The sequence below is a fragment of the Salarias fasciatus genome, chromosome 16, assembly GCF_902148845.1.
Source record: "Salarias fasciatus chromosome 16, fSalaFa1.1, whole genome shotgun sequence".
Classification (NCBI taxonomy): domain Eukaryota; kingdom Metazoa; phylum Chordata; class Actinopteri; order Blenniiformes; family Blenniidae; genus Salarias; species Salarias fasciatus.
In genome coordinates, this window is record NC_043760.1 from 30,983,073 (window position 1) to 31,004,602 (window position 21,530).

A 21,530-nucleotide genomic window follows, 5' to 3' on the forward strand; every position below is an offset into this window, starting at 1 on the left:
TGTGAAAAGGGGAAAGATGAAGTAATACTAACAATGTGTTTTCAGGACGGATAATTCGAACATATATTGTCTCACAACTTTCTAAAACGATTTTATTTTATGATAATGGGTTTGATGATTAAATTCATGTTTTTTTTTTTATGAATTTGGAATTTAAGGGATGCATTTTTGTGCTTCAAATAATCCAAAAACGTTTTCTCCTTATCTTTTTGTAAATATTTTCGTGCAGTTGTCATCTGTCCTGCGGTGCAGTTGCGGTACCCATATTCAGACACGTGGCGTCGCTGTGGCACAGAGAAGCCTTGAACACAGGCCGCTTCACGGAGCATAGAAGAAGCGGGAGTGCTGGAAGTGGGCGGGGCGTCGTCTCGGCCGTCAGTCAGTCCGCCATGCTCCTCACTCTGCTGCAGCGCTGTGGACGGAGTGCACTGACAGCACCGACAGCCAGGACCCTGCAGGCGGTCAACAGACGCTACTCCTCCTCCAACATGGCGAAGCGCGTGGCCGTGGTGCTGGCGGGCTGCGGGGTTTATGACGGCAGTGAGATCCACGAGGCCTCCGCTGTGCTGGTGCACCTGAGCAGAGGCGGTGCGCGTGTAAGTCTGCGGGACAAGTGCGTGCGGTCTGAAGTTCAAACATAAAACTTGAGCGACAAACACGGAGTTGTTGCAACTTTTACATTGTACTTTATGTCGAAGCTTTCACTGTTGTTATCGTGTGACCTTCACGGCCACTGGGAAATTTTAAACGCACAAAGTGACCCTGTATGTCTGTGCTTGATGGCGCGTTCAAGGAACCGGGAACTTGGAAAGTTACCAGCTGAGAAATTCCCATTTCCTAATTGGAGAAGTCGTGTAACTAGAAGTCAGCTCCTAAAAAATCTGCTCTTAAATGACAATCAACACAGATTTAATATTCATACAAGTGAAGAAAGTATGAGAGGATGCACATTTAAAACAAAAATTACTATTTTATTATACAAAATATGCAAGTTCCAGTATAACTGGCTTCTGTTATACATTCTGATTCACAACAGTATATTAATACAGCATTCCATACATCTAATGTTTTTCAGTCTCTTTATTTGTCTTAAACCAAATAGAGGAAAAAAGTGTAATTTTTTTTTTTCGCCTCAGAGTTGTTATGGTGTTGTGTGGCAGAATTGAAAGTGTTTTCAACATTATGTTTTTTTAAGGTTTTAGGAACATGTAATATTGTCGTGCTGGGCCTTGCAGGGTACAAATTTATATTTTTCCACTCGTTCAAATGTTGCTATAGGGGACCTCTGATTCCCAAAAATATTTTTGAGTTTTTAGGGATGTGTTGTAGTATTACAAAACAATTTCTGATCGTACACTGAACAAATACAAACTAAGGGCTAATTTGCAGGGTTGAGCACTTATGTTGCCCAATAACATTCAATATCACGAATAAGAATCTCAAAACAGTTTGATTTTGATGATATTGGAACAAATTCCAGAGAAAATCTTGATATTCAAAACTCATAAATGACAAACTTTCCTTTGAGCATTCAGAGTCTGATTCTGTCTCAAATTCGCTCTCAATCAGTCACATCCTGCACTCTGTAGAGAACACCTCTCCTTACTGATGACATTCTGAATTGAGAAAAAGTAAAATAAATGTGTATGCTACTGCTAGTAACACATGTGAGCATAGCCTCCAGACTAAATAGCTTCAATTACATTCTCATCTTACTTATCCATTGAACCAAATTCACACTATAGTGTCTGGACAGCCCATTTTTCTCTCTGCTTTTAAACCTAATAGGGATTATCACACTCCATCCTGGTCATTGTCGACTGTCCCCGAAAAATGCAAGGAGCATCCACCCGAGACATGCAGAACCTCTTTTCTGCCTTTATAAGCAGCTACTTGGAAAGCAACAAAACCCAGAAAACAAGAGCAGTCTCAGCTGAAAGACTCTTTTTTCCACAGTTAATTATTTTTAACTGATGAGATGTAATACAGTTTCAAATATTAATATAAAGTTTCAAATATTGCAGCCAGAAATCATTTATTCAACTATTTATTATGTTATTCTTTTTATTACAGAAAGCAATGAGAATTACTGATAGATATAAAATTTCTTGGATAACGGTCAGTATGTCTGTTCATATGGGAACATGTGAGAAGAGCAGCATCTCCATGTAACCTGGAAGGTGTAACTTGTATTTTACACACGATTTTAACACTCACCCAGTGCTGTACGGTTACAACACAGACATCACGTACTCAAAACCACATTTAATGACCGTATTTCACAATAAGAAAACATCTTTGTATTGTAGACATTCTAATCATCATTTCAAAAATTAAGTAATTTTTCTTACTTGAACCTTGAGAAATCAAAGAAGACAAAAAAAAAAAAGAAGAAGTTTACAGGTTGTGTGAGTTCATGGCCAGAAGGCCGGACCTATAAACACAACGTCGTGGGGTTAAACAACAGAACCCACTGACCTTTTAAATCTGGTATTTTATGAAAATAAAAAAGTTTAATTCCTGCAAAAACGAGTTTGAGAACCTTCCCTCTGTCAGCATCCAGATGTGAAAACCCCTGAGCCTGAGCTAAACCTGAACTTCTACACCTTGTGGTGGTCTCGAGCTTAGAGAAGAGGGCTCATGTAGAAGTTCACAGGTTCAAATCCCACTGCTGACAGGTCACTGATCAAGGCAGCAGCCACAGCTCCACTGTACGCCGCTGTTAAAGTATAGACTGTTCACACTGGAGTCTATCGCTGGAGGTCATTATTAACCTCAGCCATGATTCAACAGGTCATCATATATGCACGCATCATTATGTCTGATAAATAACTCCTCCTTATTGCTTTACTCTAATTCTGAATCAGATGAACATATTTTCGCACAGCCGCAGTGATTAAAAGGTCGCAGCGGGACCATCTGCTCCGCTGACTCACTGTCAGAGACGTGTTGAGATGCTTTTCGCTGCAGCAGCTTTAAACCAGGGTTCGGCTTTTAATGAGAGTCAAGAAGAAAGGCTGCAGATTGAAAGATGATTTTCTTTTCGGACATGGCTGGACCGTGGACGAGCTGCAGGCCAGCGAGAATAGTCATGTGCATCAAAACCGTAAACTTGAGCAACAACTAACTTCACTCAGTATGTAGTGCAGGAATATATGAAATCTTTGCAACAGGAAGACTTTGAAAGTTAGTTTCTTTTTGAAATCAAATCCTAGGCCTGGGCGATTATATGATCGTGATTGTTGATCGCGATTAATTTCCAGTCGATCACGGTGATCAGCTGTGAGCACATTTTCTCGATCAGACAAGGCAGAAATGTGCGTGACCACAGCCGATCAAAGTCGGCTTTTTCCTGCTCAACTTCCGCCTGAAAGTTGTCTGAGAGGTAACCAGAGATGGAGCTGAACGTGGAGCCTAGGGCAACGAAGCAGATGAAGTCAGCCATGTATTGGCGTTATCCTCTGAAGATGAGGCTGCTGCTGACAGGAAAGGCTGCTCCACGCTGCTCCGCTGCTAGCACACCGCTGCTACGCTCCGCTGCTAGCACACCGATCCGCAAAGAATCTGGTCTTTTTAGTAGGAACTACTTGTGATACAGTTTAACTAACTATCGTTCAGTTCTTCTCTTTTAATGAAAAAACGGTGCATCGCATCATTGAACATATCTCCACGTCTTGCCGCTAACACTCTTCTTCTAACAACATGCAGAAAGCCTGCAGCAGCGGCTGCGGCGCCTTCTTCTTCAGTGGTATCTGTGTAAAATAAGGTTGAACATGCAAACAGCACCCCTAGTGGCATGAAGTGTAAATGCAGTCATGGCGTCGTCTGTGGCCGTGGTCTGAATGGGGATCTCCTGGGGTTATTATGTTTCAGAAACCAGAATATTTATCTTAACACGAATATTGACGGCATGTAAACATAGCCAGTGTCGTCTTTTCAGGCCACTGCACCATACGAGCAACATTCTAAGAGGATAAAAACAATTACTTTTGTCTATTTTTTTTGTGTTATTGTGGTTTTGTACTGCTACATTTTAAGTCTAATCTGTCCTGTCTAGATTATTTAAATTTTGTATATTTGATGCAAGCATTAATGATGGCAGCAGCATATTTAGCATCAGAACTTGAAAATAATGTTTATATTCTAAAGCACCTTCATTATCTCCAGGCGGTTTCTTTAGTTTTTTAATCTTTTTCTAGCAACAAAAATCCTCAGGGCTGTAAACTGTCACACTTTAACGATCGTTCAGTTCTTCTCTTTTACTGAAAAAAAAATGGTGCATCGCAAGATTTTATTATCTTGGTGCTAGATTTTTTTTTCCATTTACTGCACTGTTAAGTGAAATTGTTCTTATTTTTCTATGTTTATATTATTTAATTTGCATTGCTATTTACTTAGTTTGTTAATAAAATGTTTAACTATTCTATACTTCTAGTTTTCAGTGCAGATGCTTTAAAACTGGTTTAAAAACAATATAACATATCATGATTATAATCGAGATCGAATGATAGGAAAAAAAAAATCGTGATCATTTTTTTTGCCATATCGCCCAGCCCTATCAAATCCCTATTAATAATAATAGAAAAAAACTACCCACATTCAAGTAAACTGAAGTGATTTATTGACAGACGAGAGGGACAATAGAAAGACTTCATCATGTAAAAGTAGTATTTTTTAAAGTAATGAAGGCGTTCTCGCCCCTGCAGGTGAACATGTTCGCCCCCAACATCGACCAGATGCACGTGGTGAATCACCTGAAGGGCGAACCGTCTGAGGAGAAGAGGAACGTGCTGGTGGAGAGCGCCAGGCTGGCCCGCGGAAACATCCAGGATCTCTCCAAACTCAGCGTGAAAGAGCACGACGCCGTCATATTCCCAGGTCTGACGCTGTCCCAGAACCTGTTTGTCAGGGACCAGAAACGGCTCAGTAATCTCATCGCTCCAGACCAGGACTGAGTCTCTCGGCTCCGGTTTGGAGTTCTCTGTCCAGGATTTGAAGGTCACCTCTCATCCTTCTCGTCGCTTCACAGGCGGCTTCGGGGCAGCTAAGAACCTGTGTACCTGGGCGGTGCAGGGGAAGGACTGCTCCGTCAACGAGGAGGTGAAGGCCGTCCTGCAGGCGTTTCACGGCGAGGGCAAACCCATCGGTCTGTGCTGCATCTCTCCCGTCCTGGCCGCCAAGGTGTTTCCTGGGTGTGAGGTGACCGTCGGCGTCGAAAACGATGAAAAGTGAGTTTAGCTTTCCTCTCAAAAGGTACTCACTTGCCAGAAAGGTTCTATATGTGTGCAAAAGTATCATAAAAGATACTTATTTGTCATCTCAGCGTTTTTTCGAGGGACTCCAGAGGAAAAAGGAACCTCTGTCTAATAAAGTGTAGTCCACTGGAAGTATCCACTGCGTGGTTTTGGCAGCAGTTTGTCCTCCTCCTCCTCTCAGGTGTCCGGGCACCGCCGACACCGCAGCAGCCATCAACCAGCTGGGCTGCAAACACGTGAGCAAGAGCGTCGGCGAGAGCCACGTGGACCAGAAGAACAAGCTGGTCACCACCGCCGCCTTCATGTGCGAAGCCCCCATCCACGAGATCTTTGACGGCATTGGGTCCATGGTGCAGGGCGTCCTGAAACTCGCCTGATTCAACTCCCAGAGGGAGAGTTTGGTTTGTGGTAGCTGCAGGTGATTAGATTTGAACGTATTAATAAAAAACACTCACAGATACTGAAATCTGGTAGATCTGATCGATGCAACGTCTGATTTATTTTTTCGTTGAATAGCATCAGACGAAAGCGCTTAGTGGATTACATTCTGCCACAGTGGCTTCATTTAAAGTTAATACAGGGTCGGTTGATTGTATTGTGCACAATATTTAAATAAAATGAGGAAAACATTTGTTTTTGCAGTTTTCTTTGTTTTACAGCCACAGAAAGACACAAACAGAGCGGTGCTGCAGTCATTCGCTCATCATTCCCAGCAGGGCTTCATCAGTCAGACTCTCATGGAAGTCTTGGAGGGTTTAAACTGCTGCTGCGAGTCTCTCGTCATTCTCACATATGAAGCCAGTCTGGAGACGTGTCGGACCGTCTCCACGTCTCCGATCAGGTCGACCAGGCCGTCCACCGCCTCCGGCAGCAGCACCGCCGCAGCGTTTCCTCTGAATTTCTCCTCCAGGTGCTGCTGGCTCAGGGGCTTCCTCCAGTGGCCGTAGAAGGTATCGCACCTGGCGGCGTAGCTCCGCCCGTCCTGTGTGTGAATCTCCACCTCGCAGTACATTTCATCGAAGCTGGGCCGGTTGTCTTGGGGCGTCTCCATGCTGACTCTGGACAGCAGCTCCCTCAGGGCAGGCCGCTGGATCTCGGCCTCGCCGAAGGAGGAAACCGTCACTCCGCCGTCCAGCAGAGCGGAGCAGGCGTTGAACTGGAAGGAGTGCCTGGCTTGGTGCTCGGTGGCGGGCGAGGGGAGGTTTATGTACCTGGACGGAGGGACTCGGAGCGTGACGCGTCGGATCTGGCTCAGGTCGAAGGTCCCTGCTGCACTCTGAAGCAGCGCTCGGGCTTCCAGAGCCGCGTCCACGGCCCAGTGCATGGCCAGGTGAGCGGGGATGCGCTTGAAGGCCACGTCCTGGTCTTCCAGAATCCATCTGAAGGAGCCAGAGCCAGAGCCAGAGCCAGAGCCCGCCTCTGCCAATGCTGCAGGACAGTAGTCAGTGTAATAAACCCCAAACCCGCAGTCCAGGTCCAGGATGGCCGGGTTCCCCTGCAGGCCGGTCTGGGCCAGCCGGACGGCCTCCAGGCCTCTGCGGGCGGCGTTCCCCACGTGCAGAGGTTTGGTCTGTGTGGCCGCGTTGGCCAAGGGCGCCCCGGCAGAGGAGGCCGCGATGGCCAGAGCGTGGCTGCACTGCTCGGGGGACAAACCCAGGAGCTTCGCCGAGGCCGCCGCGCTCCCCATCACACCGACCACACTGGGAGGGTGAAACCTGAGAGCGGAGAAAGACACAGAGTCAGCACCTCCAGAGAATCAGCAGTCACCGAGAATTCACGTTGTTTGGAAGTCCAAGTATCTAAAAACAGAGAACATTCAAGCCGCTCACAGCATGTCCTGCACTCAATGTGAGGACAGAATGAGGCGGGGTGCAGGGTTGAAAACTGGTTTAGTCCAGTTTTAACATCATGTCGTCTTTAGTCCTACCTTCTGGTGTAAAATAGTGACATTTCTCAAAATCATGATTCAGGTTTGTGCTTTTTCCTCATTGAATTTTGACATTACTCAACACTGTGTTTGACTGAACCTCTCAAGATGAGACAGTTGATCGTCCCGGGAGGACTGGTGATGGACACAGCGATGCACGGAGACACATTCTCAGACCAGTGAGGGTCTCTCCTTACTCTGACAGATGTCTTAAAATAAAAAAACTGGACTGTGAGGGTTGCTTTTTGAAGGCTGACCACTCAAAGTAAACCACTGTCGTCTCTAAAAGCACAGAACAGCATAAAAACTCTCCGTCTGGCTTGATGCTGTCAGAGATCAGTGTGCAGTTTGCAGTTTGGCATTACTGTCCTCTTGTTTACCGCTGAAACTGAAGTATTTCGAGCTCCTGACCTCTGGGGGATGTTGTAGGCCTCTCTGGAGAACCTCATCAGTCTGCCCTGCACCTCCACGCCCACGTTGAAGGCCAGCAGCAGGTCCAGGCCGGAGGGCGGGGCGGGCAGCGTGTCGGCCAGGGCCAGCAGCGCCGGCAGCACGGCTCCGGAGGGGTGGGTGGCAGGGTGCCACGTGTCGTCGAAGTCCATGGAGTGGACCTGGTGTCGAACCGTGAGGCGGAGCCGCTCGTCAGAGGGAAAACCACAGTGTGTTTCCAGTACGGCGTGATGGAATAGACTTACTGCGATGCCGTTGACGAATGCAGCATAAGGAGGAGGCAGGACTGAGTCTGATTTCCCCCAAACGCTGCTTCTCTCCTCTGATGTGAACAGCTGCAGATTATTCAGGAGAGACGGACAAAAACTACTTTCTGTCAAAACTGGACAAATGAACAATAAAATATACAGTTTGGTCCAAAATCTGGAGGAATGAAGAGAATTTAACGATGGATAGTTGAGTATCGACACAACAGAAACAGACATAAGATGATGTGCATGAAGCCAACAGACATTCTGAAACGTGATGAACAACTTGATGATTTCTGGGTGTTTTTTTCAGGATTGCACCGTGTTTTCGGAGGCTCTGTGTGAAGAGTGCTGCAGCGGATTAGTGATCACTGTACCTGGCTGTACTGAAGAGCTGTTTTGAAGACAGCTGTCCTGGTTCCCAACAGTCCGACACCCAGGGTGTCCAGCATCATCCTTTTGCTCCTGCTAATCACACCATCTGTCAGCTGAGTGCTGCTGAGGGCATGAACAGCAGCCCCAAAGCTCTCTGTAATACCCTGCAGAGGCGAAACAGAGCCAGGTCAGTCCCAAACCGTGAGGCAGCACAGGACGTACCTCCGCTGAGGACTCAGTCAGACTGGGACACGGAATTAAACGTCATCGATTAAACACTTTGCAACAGGAGCCTTCATCAAGTCTAAAGCGTGAGAAGTGAACTTGCAGTACCTTGCGTATCATCTCAGTAGTTTCCTCGAGTGAGACGACGTCTGAATGGAGCGGCCTTTTATTGGGGATCACAGTGGTTTGACAAATTTCCAGTGTGGCTACAGAAAATGAGAAGCTGTGATTTTCATGTTTGGATTTGCCAGTGTTGTGAAATCTTCTTTCTTTCAAGCTAACTGTGAATGATTCAGAATGAAACCAGCTGCGAAGAACCTCGGTTCTGCTCTCTGAGGCCGCAGTACGATAACATGACATGTCATCTGGCCGCTGAAGGAAGTTCAGAACTGTCAAACCATGACTTTCAGTCTGCTCAGTGGCAATCACATAACCTAATGATCACATAATGTCAAGTCTGTTGTTTCAAAACTATGGGAAAGTAATTGTTTCACATCAGTGGCTTTTTGGTGCTACAGTGAGGTAAAAACAGAAGGACTCGTTTGTTCATTCTTATCTGAACAGAGGACAGCAGGCTAAAGACCAATTTTCACATCTAAACTTGTGTGCTGTCATGTTTTAACATTTTCCTCATGTTTAATTATGCTCTTAAGCTGCTTTATTAAATGTTTAGCACGAGCTCTCTTCCTCCTCCATCAACATAACATGGATGTCAAAGCGTTTATTTCATTTAGCAGACAAAATGTGAAGATGAACTCTCCTCGGAGGACATCCTTATCGGCCTGGTCACAATCCACATTGACTCCAGGTGGACAGCAGACAAAAAGATTCAGCCTCAACAAACTGTGCCAATTTTTATTTTCACTATACTACAGTTTTCGAGCAATCAGATGCAAAAAAATTCATCCAGTAATCTTATTTGGTAGTAAAATGGTGATCAGTTAAAGATGTCGAGGTAAAATGGGGTATGGACTCTACATTAGCATGACTTGGATAGCATAACAAGACTTAAAACAGATGAAGAGCATCACTACAACTTAATAAACTCAGTTGTTTGTTTAATTTAGTAAAATATATGAACAGAACTCTGCTTTATTGCCCATCAAATGACCACAAAAAACTCTATAACGTGCAAATGTGATGAAATATGTGGAAAATAAATGATCTTTTCTGCAAACTTAATATAAATGTCTGCACATACAATTTGCACATTGCTGGATTGCTGTAATTTATGTTTCTTAACTGATTTGTATCAAATGAATAACAACAACTGCATTATTTCTGAAATCTTGACACTCAGAAGTTTGTAAAACCTCCCATCGGGCCGATGAATCGGCCAATCCGATGAATCGGTCGACCTCTAACTGGTAGTGCAGTGAAATAACATAAAGTCACTGAAATTGTTGTTTAAATTATCTGGCAATTACCATTACCAAATTTACCAAATGAGAATTTTCCTGTAGCATTATGCGAGTTATTCAAAAAGAGGAATTTTGGAATTCAAAGTCCTTGCTTCGATTCTCTGCGTTAGTTTTCTGTGGGTAAAAGATGTACTTTTAGGCAAATATGTTGTCTTGAGAGTTGTAGATAAATACACCCCTTTTCAACATGCTCACATGTTCCAATAATATCAAGAATTTCAACTTCTAAGTGGAATAACAAAATGCGAGGGTATGGACACTACATGAGGTACGGACACTACAACTGCAAACAACAGATCCCATTTGCAACTGTTGTAATATTAATTGTGTGCACTATATCCACAACATATCATCATTCAAATAGTGCTACCCAGGTATATAAAATAGAACATTCAGCTCAAGCCAAATACATAGTAGGAATGAGGAACTGGATAGGGGTACGGACACTACCGGAAATTCTGGACATCGAGATACTATATTAGTTCAGCCTTTGTAACTTCATAGATAGTATATTGCTGATGCTATTTTTGGTCAGAAACTGATCCAATACCATAATAGATATATTTTAGACATGGCCTTGGCTTATATTGTGCTTATTTAAAAAAAATAAGTCTCCATTAAGTCAAAAATCAGCTAAAATAGAGAAATATATAACGAGTTGAGCTTCCAGCTTCGCGGAACACAGCTCGGCCCCCACAGCTCGAATTTGCACGAAACAACCTGCAAAATAAAAGTAATCACATCCATTATCAAAAAACATCACAGTATTTCAATATATTTCTGATTTCCTTTGAAAATGAAGCTCCTAAAATTCAAACAATCTTGTTTTGACCAGATATAACGCCCTTTTTCCTCCAAAAAACCTTACATCAAATCGTCTTGGCGAAGATGATCAATGAAACATGCAGAAATAAATTCATGTTGTTGTTTCAGTAAGCCATTGGCTGTCCAAACACACTCTCAAATGCATTCAAACACTAGCCTACACCACATTAGAAGACAATAACAACACACACAATACATTTCACAGGAAGATTGTGACCAGGCCGTTATGGTTAAATTATACTGTTAAGTGTCTGAGTGCAACTCTTTTGCAGGGATTGTCCTTCTATTTAATCAGTCTGGAGCATGGAATTAACACTCTGCCACAGGAGCCTCCATCAAGTCTAAAGCATGAAAAGTGAAGTTTCAGTACCTTGCGTATCATCTCGGTGGTTTCCTCGAGTGAGGAACGGAGTGGCCTTTTATTGGTGATCACAGTGGTTTGGCAGATTTCCAGTGTGGTGTGGCTGTTTTCTTTGTCCCAGATCACCTCCCAGTGAAGATTCTTGCATCTCGGTGTGAATAAGGATGCTCCAGTCAGAAGTCAAATCAACCAATAAAACCATGATATAGAAAATGGACATGCAGATCTCTGGGTTCTGGTTCCTGCTCTGATCATGAGCAGCTCACACAGCGAAGCTGTGCAGCAATAGAGCGGTGTGTGTCTGTGCAGGATGTGTATTTATGCAGCCTCCTCACACAGTGCGGGCAAAGGGTTCACGACAAGATCTGCTCAGGTGTTCCGTCGTCTTCTCCTGCAGACTTGTTTGTGCCAGTCAGTCGTTACCCATGCAGTCTCAACCGCAGGCTCCGTCGGTCCGGATGAACTGTCTCCTCCAGTTCCTCTTCTCTGCGGTTCCCCCAAAGCTCCATTTCCTGGTACCAACCTATCTGATATATATGTATGTGTAATATATTACATATTACATGACACCTGTCTCCAACAGTGGCTACAGATATTGAGAAGTGGTGATTTTCAGGACTGGATTTATCAGTGTTATGAAATCGTCTTTCATCTTAACTGTGAGAGTTACAGAATGAAACCAGCTGTGAAGAACCTTCGCTCTGCTCTCTGAGGGCAAAGAGCGTGAACATGAAATGACATCTGACCGCTGGAGGAAGTTCAGAACTGTCTAAGCACGAGTTTCAGTCTGCTCAGTGGCAATCACATAACGCATGATGTCAAGTCTGTGGTTTCAAAACTGTGGGAAAGTAGTTGTTGCACAGCAGTGGCTTTTCGGCGCTGCAGTGAGGTCAAAAACAGAAGGGCGCATTTGTTCTTTCTTATCTAATATTGTTCATTCTTATCTACATTCAAGTCCACATGTCTACTGTTACATGTTTGAGTGCAACTCTTTTGCAGGGATTGTCCTTCTTCTTCCCCCGATTGCATTTCTAATGTCTTTCTACAATTTTCTGCAATGACCTGCTCGTCATAAATATTTCATGAATCATAAATAAACCTCCTTTTTAATACATATTGTAGCAATAATAACATTTTTCTATTAATGTTTTCTTTAAAATCCACAAACTTGTCACTTATTTCCATAATTTTATACTGAATAAATACCTTTTTTTTTGATGAAACTATTATTTGTTTTTAAGTAAACAATAAATCAACATCATAACAAGAGTGAATAAGGTCGAAAGACAGACAGTCAGACGCATCCAGATTTACACCTCACAGTGAATTCAGAGACACTAACAGCATGTCTAAATCAAAGTACTGAAAGTCCAGAACCTGGAATCAAACCTGGGCAACAATATGTTTATTTGTATTTTATCATTTAAAATGACGTATACAATTTTTAACAGAACAGCCTCTCAGACACAAAACACAATTAGTGTATATCATAACAGCAATACCTCCTAATACAAGTATACAGAGACTATTTTGGGTTCATAAGTAGAACATCATCCTTCTCGCAGGTATCATCTTCTTCTTGATCATGTTCATGTTCATGTTCATTTATTCCATTTCATTCATGATACATAATCAATTTAATTATACACATCTCTTAACCTTCATGTGTTATCATGTGAAATGAAAAGGAAAAGGAGCAGACAGAAGACAAGGCTTATATACGTCTGCTCCTTCGCTGCAACACATTTTCCCAGGGCAACCAGCACTTCAACCATGTATCTGGATTCTAGCTCAACTACTGCAGAACATACATACATATAATAAACCAACAGCAAAGCCAAACAACAACAACAACAAAAAACAAAAAAAACCCCAAAAAACTACTCCCTTCCTCAGTCATCCAATTCATAATTTTTGATTTTTTTTTCTTCTTTAAACTTTTTCTTAAACTGAAACATGACTGTACAATCCTTGAACTCCGTGTTTTGTGCATTCCATAGCTTTGTGCCTACAACAGAAATACACATCTGCCTTAGCGTCGTCCGAGCAAACTGGTGTTTAAAATCATATGGTCTCCTATGATTTCCACTCTGATCTAATCTCAAATAGCTGTTGAAGCTGTTTTGGTAAGACTTTAACTTTCGCTCTGAACACCACCAGAAGTGTTCTCAGGTCAATTAAGTCTGTTAATTTTAGTAAACCTGACAGCATAAAAAGTCTATTGGTATGTGCTCTACACCCTAAAAAATGAATGGTAAAAAACAACCCAAATTGGTTTATTTTTTTAACCCAACAGTTAATCAATATTGGACCGGCCCAACAGTAGTTATTTTTACCCAACAAAATGGGTTGGTCTTTTTAACCCAACAGATGGGTTCACATATTTAATCCAATCATTGGGTCAAATCAGTTTTAGTCCGGGTCGATTCTACCATATGATTGGGTTGAATATTGTGCTCATTTTAAACCCAACTGTTGCACCAAATTAATTTCAGCCCTGGGTCAATTTTACCATATATACTGGTTGAATGTTCCCAAATTCTGGGTCAAATTAACTACAATTCTGTGTTAATTCAACTAAACACATTGGTTTAGTCTTCCAAAAATTTTGATTCATAGATAAATTAATACACCTGACAGATCCCCCTCCTCAGCCTCGCTGGTAGTGTCCAGCAGAAGGGACAGGCTCTTACAGTTGGTACCAGCTTGGCCACAGGAGTTGCTGGAAGGTGCCACAATGCCAGGACCAACTACCTTCAGGGCTCCACTGCAGATTTTTCTGTAGGGGGTCTCCCTCAGCTCAGCCTTTGTCACTCCCATGGCAACGGTGCTATTTTACCCATAGCTGGGGGGGTTCAGTTGCAACATGCAGACAGGGGGGGGGGACAGGAGTTGAACCAACAACCTCCCGATTGTAAGATGACTGCATTCCCCACTAAACCACAGCCGTCTCGACAGCTGACAATGCAAACGTTATACATAGTGTCGCTAGCGAGATAGCTAGCTAGCTATTTGGTTAACGCTAACTACATGGAGGGCGCTCGCTCAAGCACATTTTTCTGTGGATGACATTACATGATGACATGCTTATTTACATAACACATCTAATTCACATGACTGTGTGGCGTCACGTCATGTGAATTAGATGTGTAATGTAAATAAGCACAACCCTGCACTGCATCAGAGAGCCAGAGGACCACTTCTGTTCTTGTGTTGCAGAGAGAGAAGACGGAAGTGACACACGAACCCGTTGACAACCCAACAGTGGTCAAAACAACCCATGTGCCGAGTTTAAAAATCTGTGTTGGGTCTGATGGACTCGAACCCAACACAAGAGTTGCAATAAATAACTCCAAATGTATCATAATAGCCCAAATTGGGTTGCCGATTTCATAACCCAGTGATTGGGTTAACAAAATAACCCAACATTTTTTAGTGTGTATAATCTTCTTTACACTCTCAAAAGCACTGGGTAGTTTTCAACCCAACACTGGTTACATATTGGACCTGACACGTGCTGGGTTATTTTAACCCAACAAGTTGGGCTACTTCATTTCACCCAGAAATTGTATATAATGTAGCATTGAGCGGTGACTTGTAGGCAAGAAGACGAGGCGAGGATTGCTCTATTGCTCAACCAAGCTTTTATTGCGACAACAACTAAAGAAAGGGAACATATCACACACCACACTGAGACAAACATAACGGCGGCCCCAGGTCACTCCCCCAGTGTATACATAATTCTTAATGCTCTTTTTTGTAACTTAACCAAGCAAAAAATATTCATCTTGTACGTATTGCCCCACACTTCTAAACAATAAATAAAGTACGGTAATACTAACGTGCAATACAACATTCTCAAAGTGCTTGTATCCAACTCATATTTTGTTCAAAATAAAAAGACTCTTGCTTTTACATATGATATATGTTTTTTCGTGTCAATTTGTCATCCAATATCACACCCAAACACCTAATTTCAGAAACTCTCTGTGTTTATATTATCTATAGAAAGATGAATTTCATTCTTTTTTTGATTAGTGAAGCTCATAAACTTTGTGATCATCAATTAAATCAGAAGCTTCTGCATATAGGCTATAAAGGGTCTCCAAATACTTTCAAACAGGTCCTTTTTTCCTCTCAGTATAGATTTAACAGTTTGCTTTATTAAAACCCAAAAAAATCATATTTTCCCTACATTCCCAAAGAGTTCCCTTTTCTTCTCCACATTTTGTACATATGTCTGGAATATCTGGATTGTATTGGTTTAATTTTACAGGAGTAATGTAAACACGAATAAGCCCCTTGTATCGTAATAACCTCAGCCGAGAATGAACTGTTTGCTTATGGGCTTTTTTACAGACTAGTTCCCATTCCTCTAATGACAAATTTAATTCTAAATCTTACTTCCATGATTCTAATTTTGAGGCTGAATTATCTTTGGAATTAGATAGTAATAATTTATAGAAATCTGATATTGCTCCCTTTTAAGAACTATATTTACTGATCATTTCTTCTAACCTCAGACTGGGTGGTTTTGATAAATTATTTTGTTTTGATCCAATGTAACTTGAAGATATTGGAATAAATATTTCTTCTCTATATTGCATTTGTGCCTAAGCACGTCAAAGGACATCATGTAATCTGAGCTTGTTAAGTATAGATCTTGTATTTTCTCAAGACCATTTAAAGCCCATTGCTTAAACACTGCAGCAGCTCTCCCAGGGCGAAAGTCCTGATTTCCCCAAATCGGGGTCAGTTGTGAAAAAGCAACTGGTCCTTTGATATGCCTTTTTACGTTGTACCATACTTTAACCATGTTTTTAACTATTGGATTGCTAGTTTTCTTAAATAAATTAACTTATCAGAAAAAAGATATAAAGGAAGGACTTAGGATGTTACTTTCCATTTGTGTCCACTGGGAGTCATCCTTCGTTTTGAAGTAGTGCCTCATGGATCTGAGCTGGGCTGCCCAGTAAAACCAGACTATGAACCTGGGCATTTTTGCCATGAGGTAACAGTGCTAACCACTGCAACACCGTCCCTAATCTCATATGTTCTGACAAGCTTCATAGATGAACAACATGGTGCAATAAAATTAGACAAAATTTAAATTGTATGTGAGCAGAATGAATTCTGAACAAAGAAAGTGGTGTGAGTGTTTATATATGAACATGTGGACAAAACCCTGCTGGAAGCGGCTTCACACTGCTGCACATCAGTCACAAAGCGCCGCTGCTGCTTGTTTGAGCAGATATTTGAGTGTTCCTGAATATTTGCGCATGCAACAGGCTGCTGGCTGCATTTTCACCTCAGTTGCAATGGGTGTCACTCTTTCCATACTTTCGAGGGGTTTCACGAGCAGAGCAACTTCGGCCTGCTGCACTGAGTCTGATCTGAATGTTCTCTCCGGATGCGCACTGAAACAGTCTCCACTGATTGATTAAGTGATAAGAGGAGGATGCCGCTCGTGACTTTTACGCACGAAATGAACCAAAAGTTAGAAGCTGGATGAGAGCGCACGTGACTCTGTCCCCCTTCAGGTGCAACAGGGACTTCTGTGACCATTCAGTCATCCAACAGTTAAATGTTTACCGAGCGAGTCGACCCCCTGGTGCGCACGCGCTCGCGCGCACGCGGCCAGCCCAGGCTTCATAAAAAGCGGGACCCGCGGCTGGCCGTCCTCAGTGTTTTCCGGTGATCGTCCCGCACACCAACGCAGCAGCCCAGAGAGGAAGATGGCAGTGGCCGACACGGAGCGCGCAGGGTCCGTCTGCGGGGACTCGGGCAGCCCGTTCTCAGAGATCATCGAGCTGAACGTGGGCGGACAGGTGTATGTCACCAGGCACAAAACTCTGATCGCGGTGCCGGACTCGCTCCTGTGGAACATGTTCAGCAAGAAGTCTCCCAAGGACCTGGCCAGAGACAGCAAGGGGCGCTTCTTCCTGGACAGGGACGGCTTCTTGTTCCGCTACATCCTCGATTATCTGCGGGACCTCAACTTGGTCCTGCCGGACTACTTCCCCGAAAAGAGTCGGCTTCAGAGGGAGGCTGACTTTTTCCAGCTGCGGGATCTGGCCAAGCGCCTCAGCCCCCGGGTGAGTAAGGACAATTCCATCAGTGAGGAGATCAGCCAGAGCGACACGGAGGACGGCGCGCAGCAGTGCGGCTCCTCCGGCGGCGCGGACGCTTTACGCACCGTGTCCGTCGGCGGCGCCGTGCGCTCCCCTTCCCTGGACTCCAGAAAGTCGGGATACATCACGATAGGATACCGCGGCACTTACACGATCGGCAGAGACATCCAGACCGACGCCAAGTTCCGGAGAGTGGCGCGCATCACCGTGTGCGGTAAGACGTCTCTGGCCAAGGAGGTGTTCGGAGAGACGCTGAACGAGAGCAGAGACCCGGACAGACCCCCGGAGAGGTACACGTCGCGGTACTACCTCAAGTATAATTTTCTAGAGCAGGCGTTTGACAAGCTGACAGAGGCGGGCTTCCACATGGTGGCCTGCAGCTCCACGGGCACCTGCGCCTACACGAGCAACGACCCGAACGAGGACAAAATATGGACCAGCTACACCGAATACGTCTTCTGTCGAGACTGACCGGCGGCGCCCCGCACACCCGGTGTACAGAAACATTTCACACTATTAGAGGGGAATGTCTGTAAGCAGTGTGCATTTGCTGTGCTGAACGTGGTGTCCGTGCAGGGTGAGTGACTGCGGGATATTGCTCCATTATCGCAGGAATTCGACACATTAAACGCCCCCAAACCAGCATTACATCCTCAAACATTTGACAACACGTCAAGAGAATAATTTGGAGACTAAATACACAACTGAGTTGACACATCCATCCAAAGATCTGAAACAGTGTGGTTGTAAAAAAAGCAAAATGCCATCATCTCCATCTCAAAGAACTGCATGTCAATGTTTCACTCCTATCTGACTCAGTGCTGTGTGAATTGAGTGGCATCCAGGAAACAGACAAGCAGCGATTAGTATTCAGTGTCATTGTAACTTCTAGGCTTGCTTGAGCTCTTGTTTGGCCAAGTTTTGTATTATCTAATAGGCTCTTATAGCTCTTCTATCACTGACATGATTGTAAGCGTATTGAGTGTCGGTAGAGTTGTGTTTGTTCTAAACCTGTTCAGACTTAATAAAATCTTATACTCTGTTATTCTCATTCTGTATCGTCCTCCAGAAGTGTTCAGAAAAGCAAATGGTTGGCATTTGTCTGTCTCCAACCTTTAAAAGCCAATCTCACTGGAGAATCAGAGAGCGCTGGCCTATCCAGAAATCTCACCCCGTCACGGCGCCGAGGCTGTCAGCGCCACAAAGTGTGTCACGTTGTTTTGACCCAGAAGAGGCTTTGTGTTACAGAAAAGTCAGTGTGAACTTGTCATCGTGCTCACATCTGACAAAAAAAGAAAAAAAAAAAAAAAAAAATCCACTGAACTTTCTGTGGCTCACACGCTTGTGAACTTGCAGTTTTCGCTCGTGCTTTAGCGAGTGGAAGAAAAACCTCCACGGCTGGAGAGGCGTTGCAGGAGGATCCGTTCCCACCTTTCCGTTTTTGTCTCATAAGTGCAGCTGCGTGCGGCGTGAATGCAAATAGTGCAGCTGTGCTCACATGGTGTCATTATCATTTCAAGTCTAAATAATGAAAGGGTCCAGCTGCACACAAATGTGAGGGTTGGGTCTGCCAGGGCCGGCGGCTGAATGGGGAGTGGAGTGGCGTGCGTCTGCGGCGAGAGCAGAATATTTTGACTGGCCTGAGCACAGCCGGGCCGGGATTACGTGTTTTATTCCAAACAGACGGGAGGAAAGGCCTTTTTCAGGACCAGGGGTGGGATTATGGGACATCAAGAGCTTACGGTGGAATAACCTCCATGGGGGTCTGGGAACATCCTCCCAAGGGGATCATGTCTGGGATGTACCGCTCCACTTCACACTGGATTCAAAAATGTGATTCGCGAGACTGAAAGCGGTCTTTGGTAAACCAAACTCTCTCTCATGAAGTCGGTTTTGACGCGCCACCGCAGGAAAAGCACAGGTGTGGTATAAATAAATAAAGATAACTGAATTCCGCTCCCCTTCTTCAGCTTCAAGATGCTGTTGGTTCACTTACTGTCACAGTTTAATGAGACAACTGAACACATTAGAGCTGTCTCAATTTAATTACTGGCACCTGGGCCTGATTCCACTGTCTGAAGAAGTCTGCTGAAGTGAAGATGCAAAATCTTTTTAGTTTCAAATGAAAAAGGAAAAAAAAAAAGATTTGAAATTTGCATGCAAAATAACAGCAGCTGAAAACGTGGCCCAGAGTCTGAATTAATGTCCAATAATCTTCCACTCATTTGCCATAGATGTACAAGTTTCATGAATTGAAACCAATAAAACTTGTAAAAAATATTACATTAGATTCAGTCAAGTGTTTAAATAAGTCCCATAAAAACTGCTGATTTACTCAAACTTCATTTAGAGGAACAAGTGAGTAACAAAAGACACAAGAGGAGTTCACAGGTTTATTCAAAGTATTGGTATTCCTTTTACTTTTTGTGTGTTTGTGCTTTGTTCTCCAGCCGTTACACACAGATCCAGCGCTGTGAACAGCAAAACACTGCAACTCGCACAAAAGACGGGTCTGGTTTTTATATAACAACCTGGACGAGATGGTCCCTCTGAGGATACGGTGTGTTTTGTGCAGCAGCAGCCATAAAACTGTGTAAAAAGAGGAAACTGATCAGACGGGTGAGAGTGGGAGACTTTGAAAAGGATCCTGCTGAACACAGTGTCTGGATGACTATATTGTCTCAAGGAAACTCTTCCTCAGTTTCAGAGAATTTTTTGCGATCTTAAGCTCAAAGAACATAAATCCAGTGAAGTTCACCCTCCAAAGGCCTCTTATTTAACTCATTTTTTTAACCTTAAATACATTTTCAAGAATTAACTTTATCGCATCCATCTGGACGACGCTTAACAGAAACAACAGGTGCTGTGAGACGATTCATCAGTTATTCGTAATGAAATCATGTAAGTCAGCAGCCAAGACGCTGTCACAGTCACGGTATATCCAAATCAAGGTCTGAACTTACTGATTCATTGAATAAAAAGGGATGTTCATTTGCAAAAATGTGGGTTGTTTGCTGTGATGACTTAAAAAAAAATAGTTGGACATTGCACGGCCTAATTCTCCTTAATAATAAACCTGGAAACGGGCTTATGTTCAAGTTATTTCCCTATTTCTTAAAATCACAGAAGCGCAACAGACAGGAATAATTGCCCTGATTTTGTCTGGATCAAATGCAGGGAAACTCCATTGATCAGTCACAGATTTCATCCTCCAAACAATGACAGAGTCACACTTACACACACACACACACACACACACACACACACACACACACACACACACACACACACACACACACACACACACACAGTGTGAGCAATTTAGACACTCCACAACGCCTGCTCGTCTCTGGACTGTGGGTGGAAACCCACTTAAACGTGTGTAGCCAGTGCTGCCAGTTCGCTGCTGAACCAGTCATTCAAGCTGTTGCAACACATGTACGTTCAAACGCCTCCGTGGTTTCAGTGCCTTTTAGCCAGAGAGCACCGTTTGGTCCGGTCAGAGACGCCTGTTGACTGTGTTTTGAAATAAATAATCAGAAGACGTGAGTTTCACTTGGTTTAAGCTTCGTTTACACTTCACTTCAGCTGTGCTCCTCGTCAACAGTTCTGTGTGGTAGGATCATCTACTGATGATTATGTACAATTCTCGTCTCCAGCACATCCCAAATTTTAACTTTCAAACCCCACGTCGAAATAACTCCAGCTGCACTCTGAGCGGCTGTACTTATTTGAGCGCTAACCGTCACATTACAGCGAGCCCCTCACTGGCATCACTCTTCTCCTGCTGGTTTAGTTCAGTTTTTAAAAAAAATCCAGGAATTCTGCCTCGTTTATAGATTCCACTCTCCAATTGAATTGAATTATACTTCATCATTTGGCTGTAAACAATGGATGTGTGAACTGTGTGGATCCATGAGCTGTGGTGTATGTCTGTAAACGTATTGTCAGACTGCACACTTAAAGTGTAAGCATCCATTATGACGAACAGAGAGAGAACAGCGGAACAGAACAGCCGCTATAGCACTGTAGCCAGCACGGAGCTGTGAAAACACATGAAGCATGACAGCATTAAACACAGTGATAGAGTGAACTGGAACGGTACTCAGTCACAATCAGAAAGTCCCATGACTCTGTTACCTTTCATGCAAACAGAAAAGCAAGCGTTGTCTGGTTTTGCGGTTCCAGCGATGTAGAGATAACAGAACAAGACGACGGCGGCTGTGAGTCTCGGACGGAAGCAACATGACTGGTGATTGTCAGACACGTCCTCCCTTCTCACAGGCTGGATGTTTGCGGGTGTAATCTTTCA

General features: G+C 43.7%; 3 protein-coding genes across 8 annotated transcripts; 2 read left to right on the plus strand and 1 right to left on the minus strand.

The window, feature by feature from the left end:
• Positions 1 to 352: 352 nt before the first annotated feature.
• LOC115403474 (glutamine amidotransferase-like class 1 domain-containing protein 3A, mitochondrial) lies at positions 353 to 5,886 on the plus strand. The gene is made up of 4 exons (XM_030112370.1): positions 353 to 596; positions 4,707 to 4,878; positions 5,030 to 5,228; positions 5,437 to 5,886. Exons 1-4 carry the CDS (start codon positions 390 to 392, stop codon positions 5,630 to 5,632), a joined length of 774 nt encoding a protein of 257 aa, XP_029968230.1. The 5' UTR covers positions 353 to 389; the 3' UTR covers positions 5,633 to 5,886.
• On the minus strand, positions 5,682 to 11,468 carry acod1 (aconitate decarboxylase 1). 6 transcript variants are annotated; one of them, XM_030112368.1, is made up of 6 exons: positions 11,097 to 11,468; positions 8,589 to 8,686; positions 8,258 to 8,348; positions 7,878 to 7,967; positions 7,594 to 7,793; positions 5,682 to 6,970 (listed from the first exon to the last, which is right to left on the minus strand). In XM_030112368.1, exons 3-6 carry the CDS (start codon positions 8,333 to 8,335, stop codon positions 5,983 to 5,985), a joined length of 1,356 nt encoding a protein of 451 aa, XP_029968228.1. In that variant the 5' UTR covers positions 8,336 to 8,348; positions 8,589 to 8,686; positions 11,097 to 11,468; the 3' UTR covers positions 5,682 to 5,982. The 6 variants fall into 6 exon arrangements, with proteins under 6 accessions (XP_029968228.1, XP_029968224.1, XP_029968229.1 ...); XM_030112364.1 differs by having other exon boundaries at positions 8,258 to 8,419; XM_030112369.1 differs by lacking the exon at positions 8,589 to 8,686.
• Positions 11,469 to 16,612: 5,144 nt separating this feature from the next.
• kctd12.1 (potassium channel tetramerisation domain containing 12.1) lies at positions 16,613 to 18,263 on the plus strand. Its single transcript, XM_030112717.1, has one exon. It carries the CDS (start codon positions 16,823 to 16,825, stop codon positions 17,687 to 17,689), a length of 867 nt encoding a protein of 288 aa, XP_029968577.1. The 5' UTR covers positions 16,613 to 16,822; the 3' UTR covers positions 17,690 to 18,263.
• Positions 18,264 to 21,530: the final 3,267 nt, after the last annotated feature.